General features: G+C 32.5%; 1 protein-coding gene across 6 annotated transcripts in view; it reads left to right on the top strand.

The window, feature by feature from the left end:
• MAPK9 (mitogen-activated protein kinase 9) overlaps positions 1 to 19735 on the top strand; it is a 61584-nt gene that overhangs the window by 17818 nt on the left and 24031 nt on the right. For 4 of the 6 annotated variants that reach the window (XM_074212199.1, XM_074212200.1, XM_074212202.1 and 1 more), the window contains exons 3-9: positions 6050 to 6179; positions 7953 to 8011; positions 9155 to 9293; positions 13316 to 13481; positions 14860 to 14931; positions 17662 to 17844; positions 19091 to 19215. In XM_074212199.1, the coding sequence (XP_074068300.1) occupies positions 6050 to 6179; positions 7953 to 8011; positions 9155 to 9293; positions 13316 to 13481; positions 14860 to 14931; positions 17662 to 17844; positions 19091 to 19215 (874 nt within the window). Of the gene's footprint in view, positions 1 to 6049; positions 6180 to 7952; positions 8012 to 9154; positions 9294 to 13315; positions 13482 to 14474; positions 14547 to 14859; positions 14932 to 17661; positions 17845 to 19090; positions 19216 to 19735 lie in introns of all 6 variants that reach the window. The other 2 variants (XM_074212201.1, XM_074212203.1) reach the window with 1 other exon arrangement.

Below are 19735 nucleotides of genomic sequence, written 5' to 3'. Positions count from 1 at the left end.
CACTTTGCTATTGTGAAATGGTTGGGGTACGATAAAAGGTAAAGCTGACTTGTCAGAATTTAAAATGCTTATATTGTAATGCTCTATTTTTTTTACTACAGGATTATGAGCTAAATTGAATCCACTTCTTGCTGTAATTAAACATAGTGAAATTATTTGCAGGATACAAACCTCATTTCTTAGACCTCTTCATAAATTATAATAGGTAGTAATTTTTCATTCCTTATTTATTTTTTAAATTATTTTCCCCTAATAATTATAATATTAAAGTGTATGATTTGACAGTGAGTTAGTGAGAGTTTCTGGGGTTTGCTCATTTCTTCATCATGGCCACCTTTTTTTTCCCCCCTACCCCCTTTTATTCCCAATCACTCCTATCCATTTCTAGGAGCCATCAATGCAGTGCCTTGCCAGTAACTGGCAGGATGAGGCAAGTCAGTATCATTATCACTCCATGGCGTAACCAGGAAGGGATGCTGTGTGAGGGTTGGGCTGGCCGTCTCTTCTTTGATGTGTTACCTCAACTATGTCCAGCCTCTACTGTCTGATCCTGAACCTTAGTCTCTTGCATGGTAAGACAATGAGCTGCCACTACATCATTGGGCCAGCTAAAGGTAAAGTTTTTCAAATTTTTTTCTAGCCTACAGCTACCAACAATTCCAAAACATTTTTTTTGTCCCACATTTTATTGGACACAAAACTCTTTTTTTCTCCTTAACAAAGGCAAGAATGGTCCATACTATTTTTAAACAAAAAAAAAAAAATAGATACAGACTAGTAACATAAGCCTAAAATGAAGGCAATAGTAAATTAGTAGTTAGTGTTCCAGTTTAAACTTGTATCCTAAGGAAGTGTGAAAAGAAGAGCTCCATAGACATTTTAACTGAGGTGTTGAGTTTCATTCTTTTGACTGGTTAAGCTTGATGATAAGCTTATTTAGCTTTCATCTATTGTAGGTCATGAGTGATCAGGAAAAAAAAAATTGTGGAATAGGTCCAAGCAGCTAAATATGATTTGCAGTCCACAGTTTATTTAAATGGTTTATAAGAAAAAGGGACAGATCTTTGAAATTAATTCATAGGCCTTTTCTGAAATAATGGTCTTAACTTTCAAATAGTACTATTTTGTATTTAAACTCAAAAATCCAGTGTGTTATGAGAAAGATACCAAGAAAATTAAGAACATTTTCTTGTTGTTTAAATTCTTTCTATGAAATGAAACAAACTTTTGATTTATATTCCATTTTACTCTTTTAGAATCAAGCAATTTGACTCAGATATGTTTTCTTGAGAGTAATATTAAGGTCACTTAAAAATACCTTAACATATGAACTGCCACCCATAAAGGATTTTTAAGTAATGTATAGGCTAACTAAGAACAAAAGTCAAAATTTAATGGTCAAGATGAAAGCTCTGGGGGGTGGCTAGGTAATGCAGTGTATAGAGCACTGGCCCTGGAGTCAGGAGTACCTGAGTTCAAATCTGGCCTCAGATACTTAATAATTACCTAGCTGTGTGGCCTTGGGCAAGCCACTTAACCCCATTGCCTTGCAAAAACCTAAAAAAAAAAAAAGATGAAAGCTCTGTATTTTTATGAAAGAGGAACCATGAAAAAGAACTACCTTCTTACAACAGTGATATTCATCAATAATAAACTATGCTAAATTATAGAAAACTTATTTTATTTGATGATTGTTTTTTGACTCCTGGTTTATTTCAATTGTTTTAATTTAAAGAACAGGGAAGTTTTGATAAAATTTTTCATTATGAATTTTTATTTAAACAGAATAAACCAAGTCAGAAATATTTAAGGTTTATTATCTCTCTCCTAATCAAAATACCTCTGATAGTGGTGGTAGAAAAAATAGCTTTGATTTTTCAAAAGCAGATATGATGTAGTAGGAAAAGCCTGGATTTTGAAATCAGAGGACTAGGTATAATTCTAGGCCTAATACTTTCTGGCTTTCCTTTTTGAGTCTCAGTTCCTTTTTCTGTGAAATAGGAATGATAATGCTTGTGAATGTCCTATCTCACTGACTTGTAAGGAAAATGCTTTTTAAATCTTAAGGTACTATAGAAATATGGATTATTTTTATTCAGGTATTTATATCATGTAAAACATTTAAACTAATGAGTAAGATGCTAGAAACTGAGAATTTTAATCTTTAATAGACGCTTCTGATGCTGAATAGAATTTTTGAAATTTTCATTTCCTAACAATAATTTTGCTTTAGAACATACTAATGTTTATTAATAGATTATTAAGCTCAGGGGATAAAAAAAAGAACCTAATGAAAGGAAGGATCCATGTATTGGAACTGGAAGTATGTTTCTGAAGCATATCCCTTACTGAGTCTCCCTTTTTTTGTTCTTATGGTGTACTGAGGATTTCCTACCATAGAATCCCCCCCCCTTTTATTTGTTATATTTATTTCTATCTCCATACCTTTATTTCTTCTGTTTCTTCTGCTTTTTTTTTTTAAAAAAAGGAAGGTGCTTCCCCACTTAATCTGTCCTAATCCTACCAATCTTTTGAGCCTGAAGACTTATCAACTTTGTGAAAGCCTTTCCAAACTTACACACCTTGGTGTCCTTTCTTATTGTAAGGATCTCTGGCATGGAAATAATCTGAATCACAGAATTTTATACTTTCTTCTGAATATATGTGACTAAGAAACTATACAATCAACTTAATATTCTGAATTGTCGCTTACTTTCTCAGGGCCTCAGACAGCTCTTCTGTAAAACTGAGGAGAGTCAAAAAAATATAATTCCAAGTTCTAATATTCTATCATTGTATGTGAATGGTAAATGACAGAGCCCACACCAGAATCCAAGTCTTCTGATGTTTAACACCAGACTGCCTCTTAACTTAGACTAAGAAGTTAATGCCACTTTTAGTCATATATTGAAAAAAAATTGTTATTGGTTTTTGGGGAAGAGGGATGATATTTGAAACACCTTTGTCTTCTTGGTATAGTTGGGATATACATAAATATTTCGGGAATTAGCACATAGTTTTCTAGCACTAATGTTTATTTTCTTTTCAAATGTACAAATATTTGATTTCCTATCCTTCTCCAAAAACTCCAAACTATTGAATCAAAGTGATGATTATTTGATTTCTAAATCAATTCTATGTAATATCTAGTCTTTTTTTAAAAGTTATTTTAGGTCAGATCAAATGGAAGGACATAATTACGTCTTTGTCACAATATACCTAATATGTTATTCTTTTTTACTTTCTCCAAGTAGGAGAATGTTGTGCTAATCCTCTTAGTATTTTTGCATTCTCTTAACTATTCTTTCATGAAAATGTTCACAGCATTGTGTGAACCTTGGTAAATTTCTATTCTTTAATGGACCACAGTTTTCTTATCTGTAAAAGGAAAGGATTGAACTGTATTTAAGGCTCCTTCCAGTCATGGGAATCTTTGATTCCCTGTGGAAGTTACTGACTACTAATTTGCTTTCTTGAGGAAAGATATCATAGAATCCTAGCACTACTTTATAAGCCAAAAGAAAAAGTTGCTTAGGAAGAAACAGGACCTTAGATAATTAGAATAGATCATTCAAAGCTATTCCATTGTGAATAAAATATGGTGATAGGTTTGGTTCTTCTGTTTTGGTCATCTTGGACTTTGGTCAAGGCAGGAAAAAAGTTTATTAAACAAAAAAGATCTTGAAATTGATCTCATATTTCCCAACTCATGAAATATGTTTTTATGTGTGTATATGTAAAGAACATGCTACTTCACAGCAGAAGTTCTATGATTTCATAGGTAAGGATACTCTTCTAGTACAAATCAGATCACACCCCCTTGATACCTTAGATGATTTAATGAATCTGTGATATAAAAAAATTTGCACTTAGTGACCCACCTTTTCATTCTGTATCTTAGAATGCTCTATGGATAGCAGATGGTTCTATGACCCCATTTTGAAAGGACCTGCCATGTATATATGTTATGTGTTTAGTTTTTATGACTGTTTTTCAAATACTTATCTAATTCTTACTCTAGTGAAGAGTTGAGGTGGCTTCTTAAACACTATGCCTCTGGAACCTAATTCTGACAGTTCTGACCAAAAAGTATTGGCCTAGTGACAACTGACTGTCATCTGAGAACTAACAGTTTAATTCTGAGAGGCTTATCATCAGAAAGATACCCACAAGATGATGATGATGATGATGATGATGATGATGATGATGATGATGATGATTATGATTATAATAGCTTATAAAACTCTCCACTAAAGTACAAAGGGGTTGTTGTTGTTGTCTATCTTAATGGAAGGAGTACCTCAACTGATAAAATTGTAGCTCTTGTGAAATATTTCTGTATATATGTGGTTGTATTTATATATACACATATACATGAGAACTCTGTCTGCACTCTGAATTGGTCAAAGTATAAGTCACTCACTTTCCTACAACTTGAGTGTGGACAACAATTGGTGTATAGTTGTTCAAAGACATAGTTGTCTTTGTTTTGAAAAAAACATGTCATTAAAGGAATACGCCTTAGATTTGAACCAGTTATTTTTTTATATGTAGAGAAAGGTTAGGTTTTTTTTTCAGAATCTAGACCTATGATTTCATTGGAACTCTAAAAGAAGTAACTCCCTCAACAAATACAGATTGACAAATCCTACATCTGATACTCCCCATGTGACCCTGGACAAGCTACTAACCTTTCTAAGCCTCAACTTCCTTATTGGTAAAGTGTGAGATCTGAACTAGATGACCACTTAGGTCCCCTCTTGATTGAATATATACCAACTTTATTTCCCTGCGCAAATCATTTAACTCAGTTTCCTCAGGTAACTCCTTAAGACTAGTTTATAGTAGAGTTGATCCACGTTGTTGGGGGAGTGTCCTCACCAGGAGTTTACTACATGGTTGAAATGAAATCACAGATCCAGGTCAAAAATAATTTTACAAAGCAACATGAGATTGGCAATACTAGCATGTGTGTATTTATCTATGAGTGTTTGTCTGTCTGTGTCCTGAACCTCTGACTTTATTTCAGGAAATGCCTACATTAATGTATTTCTCATTTCTATTTTTTCTGTTGCACATTTCATCTCAGAAGGGACTAGACTATATATCTTTCTCTTCTTTTTTATAAAAGTTTCTAGAATTTATAAAAATGTTAGTTTGTGATAATAGCTGTTTTTCCCTGATAGAAAATTTTTAAATGAAGTCTTTTTATTTAATACTATATACTTTATTGATTAAAGTATATAATAAGTAACTATTGGAATTAGTTTCAGTGGCCTAAATTTAAAATTCCATATGCAAAAATTTAGCTAAACTATACACTCTCTGTTGACATAGAATTAGACATAGACCTAGTCTTAGAATTGTTTTACCTACAAAGTCTTTTTATTCTTGAGAGAAAGTAGGAACACTGCTGAACCTAGAGATTTCCCTGAGGTTGACTCTTGGCTCTGCTACTTGTTCATGAGGCCTTGGGGTACTCATACATCCTTGATAGATTCAGTGTTAGATTCAGAAGAACAAAACCTTTAACCTGTGCAGGGAGATTAAGTAACTTGCCTAAGGTCACACAACTAGTAAGTGGCAGAATAAGGACTTTTGTGAAATGGGAATAATTGTACCTATATTGTTTATCGCACACAATTGTTGTAAGATTAAACTCACTGACATGCAGAGGGCCTTTGAAACCATGAAGGGCTAGCTGAATATAAAGAATTGTAATTACTTTCTACTGATGTTTATAAATTAAAATATTTTAAATGGAAGCAAATCTAATAGATAAATTAAGGTAAACTCTTGTTCTCATTTAAAATGTCACCTTTGTTTGATACTCCAAGTTAATATATTCTTAGAACCTAGTATGGGGCCTTTGCATATAGTAGAAATGAAATAAAAGACCAGAACCTCTCCAATTCCAAAGACATTTTGGTGATTCAAATGAAAGTCTTTATATGTTTTGCATATGAAAAAATATTAAGCATGTATTGTGCAAATTTTACTTTTACCCAAAATCTGATTGTGAGCTATTTGTTCTGTTTCATAATTACAGTGCTGCTTTTGATACAGTTGTTGGGATAAATGTTGCTGTCAAGAAATTAAGTCGACCATTTCAGAATCAAACTCATGCAAAGAGAGCTTATCGTGAACTCGTTCTGTTAAAATGTGTCAATCATAAAAATGTAAGTTAGTAGTATATTTCTGAATGTATTAACATGAGTGACATGTTCTGCTTTTTGGGATTTCATGGATGGTTTTGTTAATTAAGTTTATCTCTAAAGGCAAATTAAGGGTATTAGCTGATCATTAAATGATTTTTCAGGTTGAACTATTATAGGTACTTATTTATTGGTAAAGTTTAAAAATTGTATTTTTGTGGGGAAATTAAATTTAGCAAAAGACCTTAGAGAAGGTCATCTGTCCTATATGCAAGAATCTGAAAAATTTGATTAAGTAACTGCCTCAGTAGTTGTTCTTTCCTTTCTTTTCCTTACTTTCCATTTATGTGAAATGACAATCACATTGATCAACCTCAGGCTGTTTCTTTTTGAATACTTGTAGTATTTTTTTTCCCTTAGCTGTGGGAATTTGGGGTTTTTCTTTTTTGGAGTTTCTTTCAGGAAGTGATTTGTAGACTATTTTGATCTTCATTTACTCTTTGGTTCTAATAGATTAGTTCAGTTTTTGATTTCTTGAAATAATGATGTCTCTGGAAAAAGCTAGGTGGTGCAGTGGATAAGAGCATGGACCCTGGAGTTTTGGAGGACCTGAATTCAAATATGGCCTCAGACATTTAATAATTACTTAGTTGTGTGATCTTAGGCAAGTCACTTAATCCCATTTTTTCAAGTCAATGGGGTTAAGTGACTTGCCCAGGGTCACACAGCTAGATAATTATTAAGTGTCTGAAGTCAAATTTGAATTCAGATCCTCTTGACTACAGGGTCGGTGCTCTATCCACTGTGCCACCTAGCTGCCTCTCTTGGTATATTTCTTTTAGGTACTCATGTCCTTGCAGAAAATCCATTTTCCCCCCACTTTGAATAACTACTTATAGTTATGAAGTTTACTCTTTGATGGAATCTCTTGATTTACAATGATTTATTTATACTAACTGGCATTTTCTTTGATTTACTCATCTCTCTAGTGTTAATCCTTTGTATTAGGATCATGTCCTTCTGGGTAGATTGGTTGACCCTACTTCAACTTGCTTTAGATCATCTAGGTTTCTGTGCTAACTTCATCCTCTCAGAGTTAGGTCCTCCTGGATCTTTGAGATTCATAACATTGAATCTTGAGGATCTCCTAAGACATCTCAGGTAGATCTGCACTATCTCAGTTAAATGGCACTGCTACCTGAGACTTCCACAGATTTCACCTTGGAGTTTTCTGATTTTTCTTAGCTCCCTAGATCTTTCGTGGTGGGAGGGTGGGAGAGAGTTCTATCTGTTCTTGCTGCCTCCAGACACAAAACCTTGCAAAGGCTACTGCACAAATCTCTGGCCAGTATCTGATTGTTTGCCTGGATTAGCACTAACTTTGGTGATGGACCTCTTTCCTCTTGCCTGTGAGACTCTGACTGGATTTTTTATGCAGTTCTGACATAAAAGAAGTCATTTCAGTGTAATTTTTTAATAGATTTCATGATAATTATTCTGTCTGTATAAACTTAAGAGATTTGTAGGAGTAAGTAGATAACAGTTGGACAGTATGCCTCTGCTCATGCTATTACCTTCTCTATCTTATTTATAATCTGTTAAATGATAAAGTGATTTCGTTCTACTTTAAAATATTATTTTAACTGAAGTACCTGATACACACAAAAGAAATGTCCTAAAATAATCCATAATGAAAGTTTCCATTTTAAGTAATTTTTCTCTTAGTGTTTAGTTTTAGTAACTAAGGTTAAAAAATTTTCCTGGTATTCTAAACAACAGTGATTTTTCTCTTCCCAGATAATTAGCTTATTGAATGTGTTCACACCACAAAAATCTCTAGAAGAATTTCAAGATGTGTAAGTATTCTTATTTTTACTCTTTTAGTCTTTAGCCAATAGATTTAAATGTTTAAATAATTAAGGAAGTAATATGCAATATGTTATAAAGACTGAGAAAGGTAGCTATTTTCCAAGTTGTCACTTTAAAAAAGTGTCTAATAAAAAACTCTTAAGGATAGAGGATCCTTCTTATGACAGTTCCTCTGATGAAATGAAACTTGTAGTTATTCTATTCATTTAACTACTTTCTTTGATCATTAAGACTAAATGGTTATAAGTGCATCTCTGTACACTTTTGAAAAATGCCTGAAAAGATATCTTCAAAACAGAACTCTAATCACCTTCTTTTGGAGGAAACACATTAAAACTACAATACCAGAAGGCCCTGTTATATTTATAACCAAATGTAGTTAATAACCAAATAATGTCTTTCATTATAGATCTTTTCTCAAATATTAAATGACACTTTCTCTGGTCAGCTAGTATAGTAGTTGCATGCTTATTTACAATCGCTATTTGAAATTTATTAGTTTAATAAATAAAAATACTTTTCTTCAAAAATCTTGAAGTAGAATGTTAATTTGTTATATTAATGTATTATTATGGTAACACTTATTGACATATGGAGGTGTTTGGAAATAGCCTGTTGGCATAATTTGAATGATGAGTTTTGAATAACCTGGATTCAACTCCTTTTTCCAGCATTTATTTATTCTTTCATCTTGAACAAGTCCTTTGATTACTTTGTACCTCAAGAAATTCCCAGGATTTAACAATTAAATTTTATAGGAGCTATAATTGCCCTGGTTGAGTTGAAAGGAGGTCCTGCTACCTGCCACAATTATATATCCTTGGCATTTTCCAATACTGGAGGCCTCTTTGACACAGCTTAAGTTTTAATTTAATAAGAAGCTATAAGTTCCACTTGTGTTCTTTGAATTGCAAATTTTTAATTGACGATGATACATTATTTATTTCTCTGATATTTGATAGTTTGATAATTTCTAGAATCCTCAAAAAAAAATGGGTTTTTAGTATTTTTTAACTAGCCAATGACCAGATAAACTTTATTGTGATTTCCTACAGGTTTCAGTTGAATATACATCATCTAGTTCTGCTAATGTACATATGTATAAAAGAGAATTTCTTATTCCTTTCCAGGTATTTGGTTATGGAGTTAATGGATGCTAATTTATGCCAAGTGATTCATATGGAATTGGACCATGAAAGAATGTCTTACCTTCTTTATCAGATGCTTTGTGGTATTAAACATCTCCATTCAGCTGGTATAATACACCGAGTAGGTAGTGATATAATATTGATGGGACTTACTTTTAGTGTTTTTAAAAAATAATTCTTTTTGTTTTGACATTACTTGCATTTCCCTATACATTCTTCTCTTCTCCCCATGAGAGAAAGTCATTCCTTATAACAGAAGAATTTTAAAAAGAGAGGTGGGGAGAAACAGTTTAATAAAACTTACCAACACATCAAAAGAGGCCGATTGTATATGCAGGGCACTACAGAAAGACAGGAAGTGTCTTTTCATCTCTGTTTCTTCTTCTGAGTCAAACTTGGTCATTATCATTTTCCAAAATTCATTTTCCATAAATTTTGTTATATTTTCTCTTTATGTTGTTGTAGCTATTTATACTATATATTATTTTCTTGGTTCTGTTTTCTTAAATTTGCATCTAGTCATTTAAATCTTCCCATGCTTTTCCACATCATCTTATTCATCATTTCTTATAGAACAGTAATATTCCATTTACATTAATGTCCCACAATTTGTTTAGCCATTTTCATAATCAGTGGGCATTTATTTTGCTTCTAGTTCTTTGCTAACACAAAAACTGCTTCTATAAATAATTTGGTGTATATAAGACCTTTGGTTTTTTCCCTTGTCACTGACCTCCTTGGGGTATATCTTATATGCCTAGGAGTGGAATCTCTAAATCAAAGGGTATAGACATCTTAACAACTTTGTTAGCATAATTCCAGATTGCTTGACAGAATGGTTAAATCAATTCAAAGCTTCAACAAAGGTGTATTATTGTGTATATCTTTCTACAACCTTCCCAACTTGGATTATTCCCAACTTTTTTCATTCTTGTCATTTTATTAGAGGTAAGATGAAATCTTATCTTACTTTGTATATCTTTTGTCATTAGGAATTTGATTGGGAAGATTTTTTGTGGTTGTTAATAGTTTACAGTTCTTTTGAGAACTATTTCTTTTTTCTACCATATTCACTTTTAACATTGTTATAATGCAAAACCCTAATACTTCAATAACTAGCATATTTTTTTACTAGGGAATATTTAAATCACATTTTACAGTAGAAGAATCAATTATACTAGCAGTTGTTTTGTATTAAATGACACTATATTAGAAATAAGAAAGAGGCTCTTTTGTTTTCAATAAGTAGGCAAAAAGATAACAGTTTCAGAAATAGATGAAACTGTTAAAAACTCTTTTATAATAAAATGGCTATATATGTTGACAAAATAATTAATTATCAAGGATGCACTTCCTAGATGATATTCTCAGGTCTTAGATTAATATTTGGAAGTGAAAGTTTGGGGAGTTCTTTACTTCAAAAAATAAAATGTTTAAGGTTCCTCTTGTGTGAGGATTTCTGAAATCTTGGGATTCCTATTGTAATTTTTTTCTTTTATTCAGCCCTAATTCCTGATGCCATTAATGACCAGAAACAAGTTAATAATGTCCCTATTCAATGGCTTTCTGCCCTTAATCAATTGTTGCATTACTAGCATAATGCCAGCATTCCCCTTAGTTTTTTTTCCCTGTGGTACAAGGCCTACCTGGGCTAGTTGGACCCTACTAACTCCCAAAATAACTAGTAAGGAGAAGGTTAGAGATAGGGATGAGAGTTGGAGACCAGGGGCAGTGGATAGAGCAACCAGCCCTGGAGTCAGGAGTTCAAATTTGATCTCAGACACTTAATTCTTACTTAGCTGTGTGACTTTGGGCACAAGTCACTTAACCCCATTGCCTTGAAAAAAAAAGTGAAAGTTGGAAACCACTTGCTGAACTGACACTTTTTCACTCGTTCTTCAAATGTCATAGAATCATAAAAGCAAAGGGATAAAGGCCCAAAGAGCTGAATGATTTCCCCAGTCATCTGCTTTTCCTAGCAACCTATCCTCGGGTCACTCTCCTGATTACCCCCAAAAGTCTTTGCTCTTTTGATTTCTTCTCACATATTATAAACTGTGTCCCTCTAAACCAGAATTTTTTAACCTAGATTCCCCCAAGGGATCCATGGATCGATTTTTTTTAATTCATATGAGGAAAAATTAAATCTTATTTTTACTGATTTCTAACTGAAACTTGGTATTTTCTTCACTTTCTAAAATTCATATAGAAACATTTTGAGGAAGGGTATATGGACTTGAATAGATTGCCAAAGGGGTCCTTGATACCAAAAAAGGTTAAAATCTTTCCTATGTTCTCTACATTCTCCCCACCTCCATGATTAATTATAAAAAATTTGCACTGTTAGTCTATCCCAAATAGTTTAGCTGGAAATAAGTTTGTTTTTTACAGTCACTGGCCTGGAAATGTAAATATGCTTTTAGATTTATTAGTTCACACTGAAAATTAACATGTCACTGGAATATAGATTACCATGTATAGATTATTATGTAGTATATAGAAATAGTAATACTAAAATATTCTCATTTTAAATATCTCTATTGTTTTAGGTTCAAGGTTTGAAGATAGGGTAAATTACTTTTACTAACAGAGAAGGGGAATCATGAAAGCTCATAGTTAATAACAGAGCTCAAATTGGAGAATCTAAGTTAGAAAAGATCAAAGATATTCTCTAGTTCAAACTGTATCTGAGCAGTAACATGTTCTGCAACACTCTTGACAAGTGGACATTGAACCACTGCTTAACCTCCTCCAGGGACAGACAGTTCACTATTTACCTAGATGGTTTATTTCACACTTAGCTCTGAAGATAAGGATGTTTTTCTTAGTTTTGAGCTGACATCTTACTTTCTACGGCAGATAACTTGCTCCTCAGATACACTTGAAGACTGATATAATATCCTATAAATCTTATCCATGATAAACTTCTCCACTTTCTACAACAGATTCTTTCATGTAATGCTTTTCAATCCTCTTCCCATTTTAGTTACCTCCCTGGATTTGCTTTAATTTAATATCCCATCTTAAAATATGATACCTATGGGGCAACTAGGTGACACAGTGAATAGAGCACCGGTCCTGGAGTCAGAAGATTCTGAATCCAAATCCAGCCTCAACTCTTGATACTTACTATCTGTGTGATCTTGGACAAGTCACTTAAACCCATTGCCTTACCAAAAAAAAAAAAAGAAAAGAAAAAAGAAATGTGATGCCCAGACCTAACCATGTTACTACTAGGGCAGACAACACATCTACTTTAGTCCCCACTACTTTAGTTGTTCTTCAGACTTCTTGCAAATAACATTGAAACTGTAGAAGCAAGAGCAATATCATCTTATTGGAAAGGGACTGTTTTTGGCATTTATTGAATTATTGATTTGGGCCATAATTGAACATTTTCTTAAAAGGTTTTTCTTAATTGCACATACATATGTATGTATATATTTATTTATACATATACAAATTACATGTACATTTAATTGCATATACATATATATGACATGTATTTGAATAGATAACTCCCTTTATGATAACTCCCTCAAAGTATATTGCCAGTAATGGAATTTTTGGGTGGGGAACTAAGTACTTAATCAAATATAAAGCCAGGCATTCTGAGCCACAAGAAACATTCCTATGGTGGTCTGAAAAATATCAAGAGGAGAGGAGAGTAATATTAGAAAACTGGCTCTTAAAACTTGAAAAACATTGCAGGATCCTAAAAAAAATGCATTTGGTGCTACAGATAACATACTAAGATCTCTTCTTTGCTTACTTAAAATTTTCTTGCTTGTCCAAAGGAGAATTTTTTCCCTACCTATCTGACTTCATAATTGATTCTAATGGAGAAAATGGATTTGCTTCATTAAATTCTAGCTGCTTTTCCTGTACTATATCTGTTCTAGTTTTAATAAATAGAATTTCTGTACAATTTATTTCTAATATTCTGACATCTGATAACCATGGACTTAAAATTCAACTTAATAAAAAGTATTTATTAGGTGCTTACTATATGCAGAACACTGCTAAACATTGAGAAAACAATTAAAAAAGCAAATGTCAAAAAGTACTGTATAAACCACACTATATGTAACATTTCCTATATATTTTAAATCACTGCCCTAACTTAATTCATTGATTTATTAGGATTTGAAACCCAGCAACATAGTAGTAAAATCAGATTGTACACTCAAGATCCTTGATTTTGGCCTGGCACGGACAGCATGCACTAATTTTATGATGACTCCATATGTAGTCACACGGTATTATAGAGCACCTGAAGTTATCTTGGGGATGGGATACAAAGAAAATGGTAAGTTCCAGATTTTCATGAGAAAGTTAATATTCTTTAAAATTATATTGCTGATTTTATTGTTCATTTGTTAGTTTGAATTTGTATATAAAATTGTGATTACTTATTGTTCTAAAATTGGTTATGTCCTTGATTAGAGAGGTCCCTGTAGTCTACACTTTTGAAGTCATTCATTTTCTACCAATATTGGTAAAAAAATAACATTTCAAAATTTATTTTATATCTGAAAATAATTGATTTCTGAGGTAATAATAAAGATGTTTTCTCTATTCTTAACTTTTTTTTAAGATTCTCTATTTTTTAGAAGAAACTATGTTTTAATTCATGCATAAAGAACCAGAGGCCTAAATTCAACCAAGTTATAAGTTTCAAAATTAATTTATTTTCATTTTTTACTTTCATCTTATTAAAGAAATATCTCCACACAAATGAAATAATGGAATCTGCCCTCCCCCCACATTTGTTGCCATCTCTCTCCTCATAAATAAATGGATAAAACTTTCTGTGGCTTGGTGATAAGTTCAGCCTGGGCTTAAAAGAAAAAAGGTGCATTACTTTATCACAATGTAATAACTCAAGGGAAGCGTTTGATATGAAGTCTTCCTGGGCCTTAGATTTTTTTTTAATTTGTAAAGTGAGACCTTTTTTTGACTCTAAATCTATTAACTTCTGGACCTGCTCTGCTTTGTCAGTGTACTACTGTATGTTGCAGTCTAGCTAAAGGGAGCCCCCTGCTGGATGCTTCCATTTGCAATACTGCCATTTGAATCTGAGATGTATGCCTTAAGCAGTTTAATTATGCCAATTTAATCATATTTTAGGATACTGTAAAAATGCTAAATTAAATTAATTTAAAAATATTTGAGGTAGAGTAAGGATGATGAGCTTCTTTGTTTTTTTTGTTTTGAAGGTGTGTTGGGGGCAAGGGGGCATGGGGCATACTCTATGGTTAACTTTTTAATCTATGTTCTCACTGCACCTGGCGTTGGGTAGTGGATATCTGGTCTGTTGGGTGCATTATGGCAGAAATGGTCCTTCATAAAGTCCTGTTCCCAGGAAGAGACTGTATCCTTCACCATGGTTTCTAGAATTATAAAATAAATTGCTAGAGTTCGAAAATGGTCATTAAGTTAGTTTATCATGTAACTTACCATAATATTTTAACAGAGGTATTAAATGTTATAGTCAGTGCTACAACCAAATTACTATCAAATTGGAAACAACAAAAAATAGAGTTCATGTTGTGTAAAAGTTCATCTTTAGCTAGCTATTTATTTTTTCCATATTTATGTGTCTAGTATAGAAGCTAGAATTCCTTTTTCCCGCCTTTATTTTGATCATGACACTTCATAATTTTATCATTTCATTTTATTTTCAGTTGATATCTGGTCAGTGGGGTGCATCATGGGAGAACTGGTGAAAGGTTGTGTGATATTCCAAGGCACTGATCGTATCCTTCCCAGTCATCCTTAAACCCCAGCCATGCTTTCCATAACCACCAAAGACAAAATGACTTTCTTTGTCTGCAGTACAGTAGATGAGAACACAAAAAGGAAAACATCATACTTCTTGAGTATGTGTTTGAAATGGTCTTTTGCTCATATTTAAGTTAGTGCCACTAACCAATTTGCACATATTTAACTTTCATTCCTGATTACTTTACTATGCTAAACTCTACTGCTTAAATATTCATGTATTTACTCCAGAAGCTAATTGCATTAGATGGCACAATGGCATTTAAATGCATTAAAAAGTCATATAGATATGTAGGAATACAACTATATTAAAGAAGAAGATATAAATAGCCCACCACATTATTTAATTTATCTGAAAAGAGGCTATTTCAAACTCAGGATGTTGTGCTTAAAGGATTTTACTACTGTGCTATATTTATTAAACTGATTGATATGCACTAAAAATATTCTTTTTTAGAAATTAGAATTGGAAACACATTAAATGAGACCCAAATAGAAAATATTCAAATGAGATAAACGGTTGTGTCAGATTTTCTAATTCCATTCTAATTCTTATTTGGGAAAAATTTCAAAAATCACCCCAGTGTGTGTGTGTGTGTGTGTGTGTGTGTGTGTGTGTGTGTGCTTTTTTTTTAATTTTAACAATCGTTACTTTTCTCTGGCACATTACAAATACACTGTAGGAACGTAAATTTCAAAATTTTCAATTAATAGATGATCCATTCATTCATATTAACATCATTAAGCAGAAAAAAATCAGATTTTCCTGTATGCCATTTCTTGTCTGTAGTCATGCTTTCATCTTGTGAGTGCTTTTCATCCTAACCATTTTTTCCATATATCATTTCTCATGATAATCATTCAATATTTTCATCAGTCTTCATTTTTAAAAAATATTTTTAAAATAGTTTATGTTAATTGATAGATATTATTGTCTTTCTAATAAATCAGTCTTCAGTATCATGTACATTATAGCAACATACTTTTTCTTGTGGTCTTTTTATTGGGAAGATTTTTCCAGGTGAAGTAGATAGATTCTTAAGCTATAGATAATTGTTTTGGAGAGATTTTTTGTTTCATTGTGATTAGCTTTATGAATATTTTTGTATATCATCTCTTTTACAAATATTTAACTGTGAAGTTAGATGCTATGTTATTTTCAGGATTTCTTAACAGTTGTCTAGCAGTTTTACCCTATTTCAAGTTTACTCATTTCAGTAACTAGATTTTTTTATTCTGAAAATAAATTGAACTGAAAAAACTTATAAAATACAAGCTGTTTTGCCTAATATTAGGTGAATTAATGACCTGCATATCAATTACTTTTCATTTTTGTGCATTTAATGAGTTAGCTTATTATGTACTTTAAAAGAGAATTGAGATTTTAAGAGGTGCAGAAATGAAAAAACTGTACATTATAGCCATTGAAAAAGGATTGTTAGGAATTAGGTTAGACTTCACAATTCTACAGTAAAGATCAGTAGAGTGGTACTGTAGAAAAAATAGCTTGGTGCAGAGAAAAGAATCAGTTTGATCTACTTTAAACAAAGAATAAAGTAGTTAGGTTTTTCTATCATAATTTAAGTGAAAAAGAATACAAATTTATAGACTCTTATTCTGTGAAGGGGTGACTGGAAGATAAACTGGATTTAAAGTCAAATATTTGAGTCCCAGCTCTGTCATTCACCAGGTCTGTGACTTTGAAGAGATCACTTTACTTTCCTGATCCTTCATCTGTGAAACAGTCAATGATAGTTGTACCGCCTACCTCACAAGACTGTTGTTAGAATCCAGTGAGACAGAATGTGTGATGTAAGCAATATGCTATGAATGTAGACTATTATTTTTGTGAGCAACAGTAATAATAAATGAGGTTACTAGGACCTGCCAGAGCTTGTATTCCATTGTCATAGTCTTGAATCCCATAGTGAGATATTTTACCTAAATTTTAGTGAATGTTGAGATTATCCTGGCAGTAGAGATGTGGAAGTAAACCTCAGAGCTTGCAAGATCAGGCCTCAAATGCTCCTGCATTTGTCATACACTGCAATAACCCTGGGCAAGTCATTTATCTTCTTATTGCCTGAGGTACCTATAAGTCTGCAAGTTATAAAGCAGATACCAGATCAACACTGGAAGAGAGAATTTTCTCACCCACAATTGTCCACACTATTGAAAAGATTTTGTCGTCTTTCCTCCCACCCCTATCTCCCAAAGTAAACCCCAAACAAAAAACCAGGGGCTACCTATAATTTTTGGCTTAAGCTCTAATCTTCAGTCACAAGAAAATTATCTCATTGGAGCCAGAAGGCAAAGCAGTATTCATTAGCAGATTGTTTGATAAGTTGGATCAGTAGACAACAGGAAATAGAGAATTTCAGAACTGTGAGGGACTGACTTCCCCTTTCCCAAACAAAGAAATCAAGTCTCTAGATTCATAAAGAATTCAGGTAGGAAGGATAGAGCAAGAATTAAAAGCTATGTTGTTACTTCTCTTTTAAAGTTAATCATATGCCATTTGTCAAATAGTTTGTATAGTGCTTTCTATAATTATCTTTGTCTTGAATAATAAGAACTTGGAATTCTGGTTCTCCTTATTCATTCCTTATTGGTGTACACATTTATACATTAGCTTTTTTCCCCACTGGATTATACTTTGTGTAATATGGTTGTTTCAGTTATATTTTCTTAAAGAGGTCCTACAGATATTGATCAGTGGAATAAAGTTATTGAACAGTTAGGAACACCATCATCAGACTTTATGAAGAAATTGCAACCAACTGTGAGGAATTATGTAGAAAACAGGCCGAAATATCCTGGTATCAAATTTGAAGAACTTTTTCCTGATTGGATATTCCCATCAGAATCTGAACGAGATAAACTGAAAAGTAAGACTTTTTTTTCTAATACTTGAATACTTAATGCATATGAATTTTTTTCCTAATTACATTCCACAATATGAATGTGAATATAGTTATCTCTTCTGTAAATGAAAATGACATTGGAATATATTAAAATATATTTAATTATACCAGCAATTGGGATCCTCAAACACTTTGCTACTTCTCAAGGACAGAGAAATCTAAGATAAGGAGAATCAGTGTCAACATAAATACCTGAAACCTGAGATTCTGTTCTCAAAGTCTGCCTTTTAGAAATCTTCAAGCAAAGTTAAAAAAAAACCTCACAAATTAATTTGAAAGTTTGAACATATGTTAATTACAGAAATTGAAGTTGTAAAGATGTACATTTCATACTTTATCAAAGCTTTCAATCTTAAATATAGTTTCTCCATATAAAATTATCTCAATACTGAGGTAGCTCAGAAAAAATCAGAAAAAATTGATAACTTCTGTGAATCCAAAGCAAATTATATTATCTGATGATCAAAGGAACCATGAAACTTGCTATGTGCAACTATAACTCTAATTTATAATATTGATTATCCTCTAGATTTTTTAATAGCTAGAATTTCTTCCCTAAAGTAATTTTCAAAAAATATCTTTTTATGAAGTTGAAAGGTCAGGCTTATGCATCTCCTGCATCTATTGCACCTAGACACTTTATAGGGATACAGCTCTTTTTATGGATTTATAGATTTTGGTTGCTAATAACTATTTTCATCCTGCTTCAGTAATCAATTTTCAGTTAATCAGAAAGTTTCATTAGGCAGATTCCCAAATTCCTGATTTTTCTGGTTAATCAAGGTTTTAGTGCAATTGTTTTTAAAGTTTTTATGTGGCCATGAGAGAGGGAATAGCTAGGAGAATGATATCAAGCTTTTGTTTTATTCCTCAGAAGGAAAAATTAGAACTGTCAAACCTCAGAATGATTCCAGTTCTTTGGGTCTTTTTCTTTCTATTGTTCATTGCCAGAGAGTGCTGCCCTTTCCAGATATTAGAGCAGACATGTACCCTGCACACAACTCCACTCTCCCCAGCATACTCTTTCTTATTTCTCATAAAAAAACAATCTAAGAGAATTTAATGTGTTTCATTGCATAATTTGAGCTTTTGATCTTTTCCTTATCTGTGCTGCCATATTTAATTTTTTATCTTGTATTTTTGCTTAATTTTCAATTAACAACTTAGTTTCAAAAATCTGATTCTTCATACACTTTATTTTTCTTCCTAGCAAGTCAAGCTAGAGATTTGTTATCAAAAATGCTCGTAATAGATCCTGACAAGCGAATTTCTGTTGATGAAGCCTTACGGCATCCATATATTACTGTTTGGTATGACCCTGCTGAGGCAGAGGCAGTAAGTACTGATTTAAAATGACCTATGGATCTTTTTAACTTTGGTAATTTTATAGATTGAAGCAAGATATATCTTGGAAGTTAAGGCAGTTTAACACTGATATTTGAAGATCTCTCTCTGTTCTGTCTCTTCCGTCTCTTCTCCATTTTCTCTCCTCTCTGCTTTTCTCTCTTCTTCCTCTCCCTCTCATAAATTATATATGTTTTTATGTGTGCATGTCCATACACATGTATGTGCATATGTGTATTATATACACATATTACATAAATACTATTTGTGTGATGGTTAAATAAGCATAGGCAACCCCTGTTTTATATGCAATTTAGAAATACATAGAGAAATCAGGAGTGTCTTAAGTCTAGACATCTTTCTTCCTAAATGGACCGGTGCTCTCTCTTTACTCAATTTAGAACTGTCAGGTAAATGCCTTAGAGAGTTGTTTTCTCTTATACAGAGGTATAAATAATAACTTCTGCTATGCAGGTACAGGAATGTAGAGAGTTTATAAGTTACTGGTGCC

Source organism: Macrotis lagotis, chromosome 1 (assembly GCF_037893015.1).
Source record: "Macrotis lagotis isolate mMagLag1 chromosome 1, bilby.v1.9.chrom.fasta, whole genome shotgun sequence".
In the NCBI taxonomy this organism is placed as follows: domain Eukaryota; kingdom Metazoa; phylum Chordata; class Mammalia; order Peramelemorphia; family Peramelidae; genus Macrotis; species Macrotis lagotis.
Note: the sequence above shows the minus strand (reverse complement) of the source record. Positions and strands in the feature narration are given on the sequence as shown.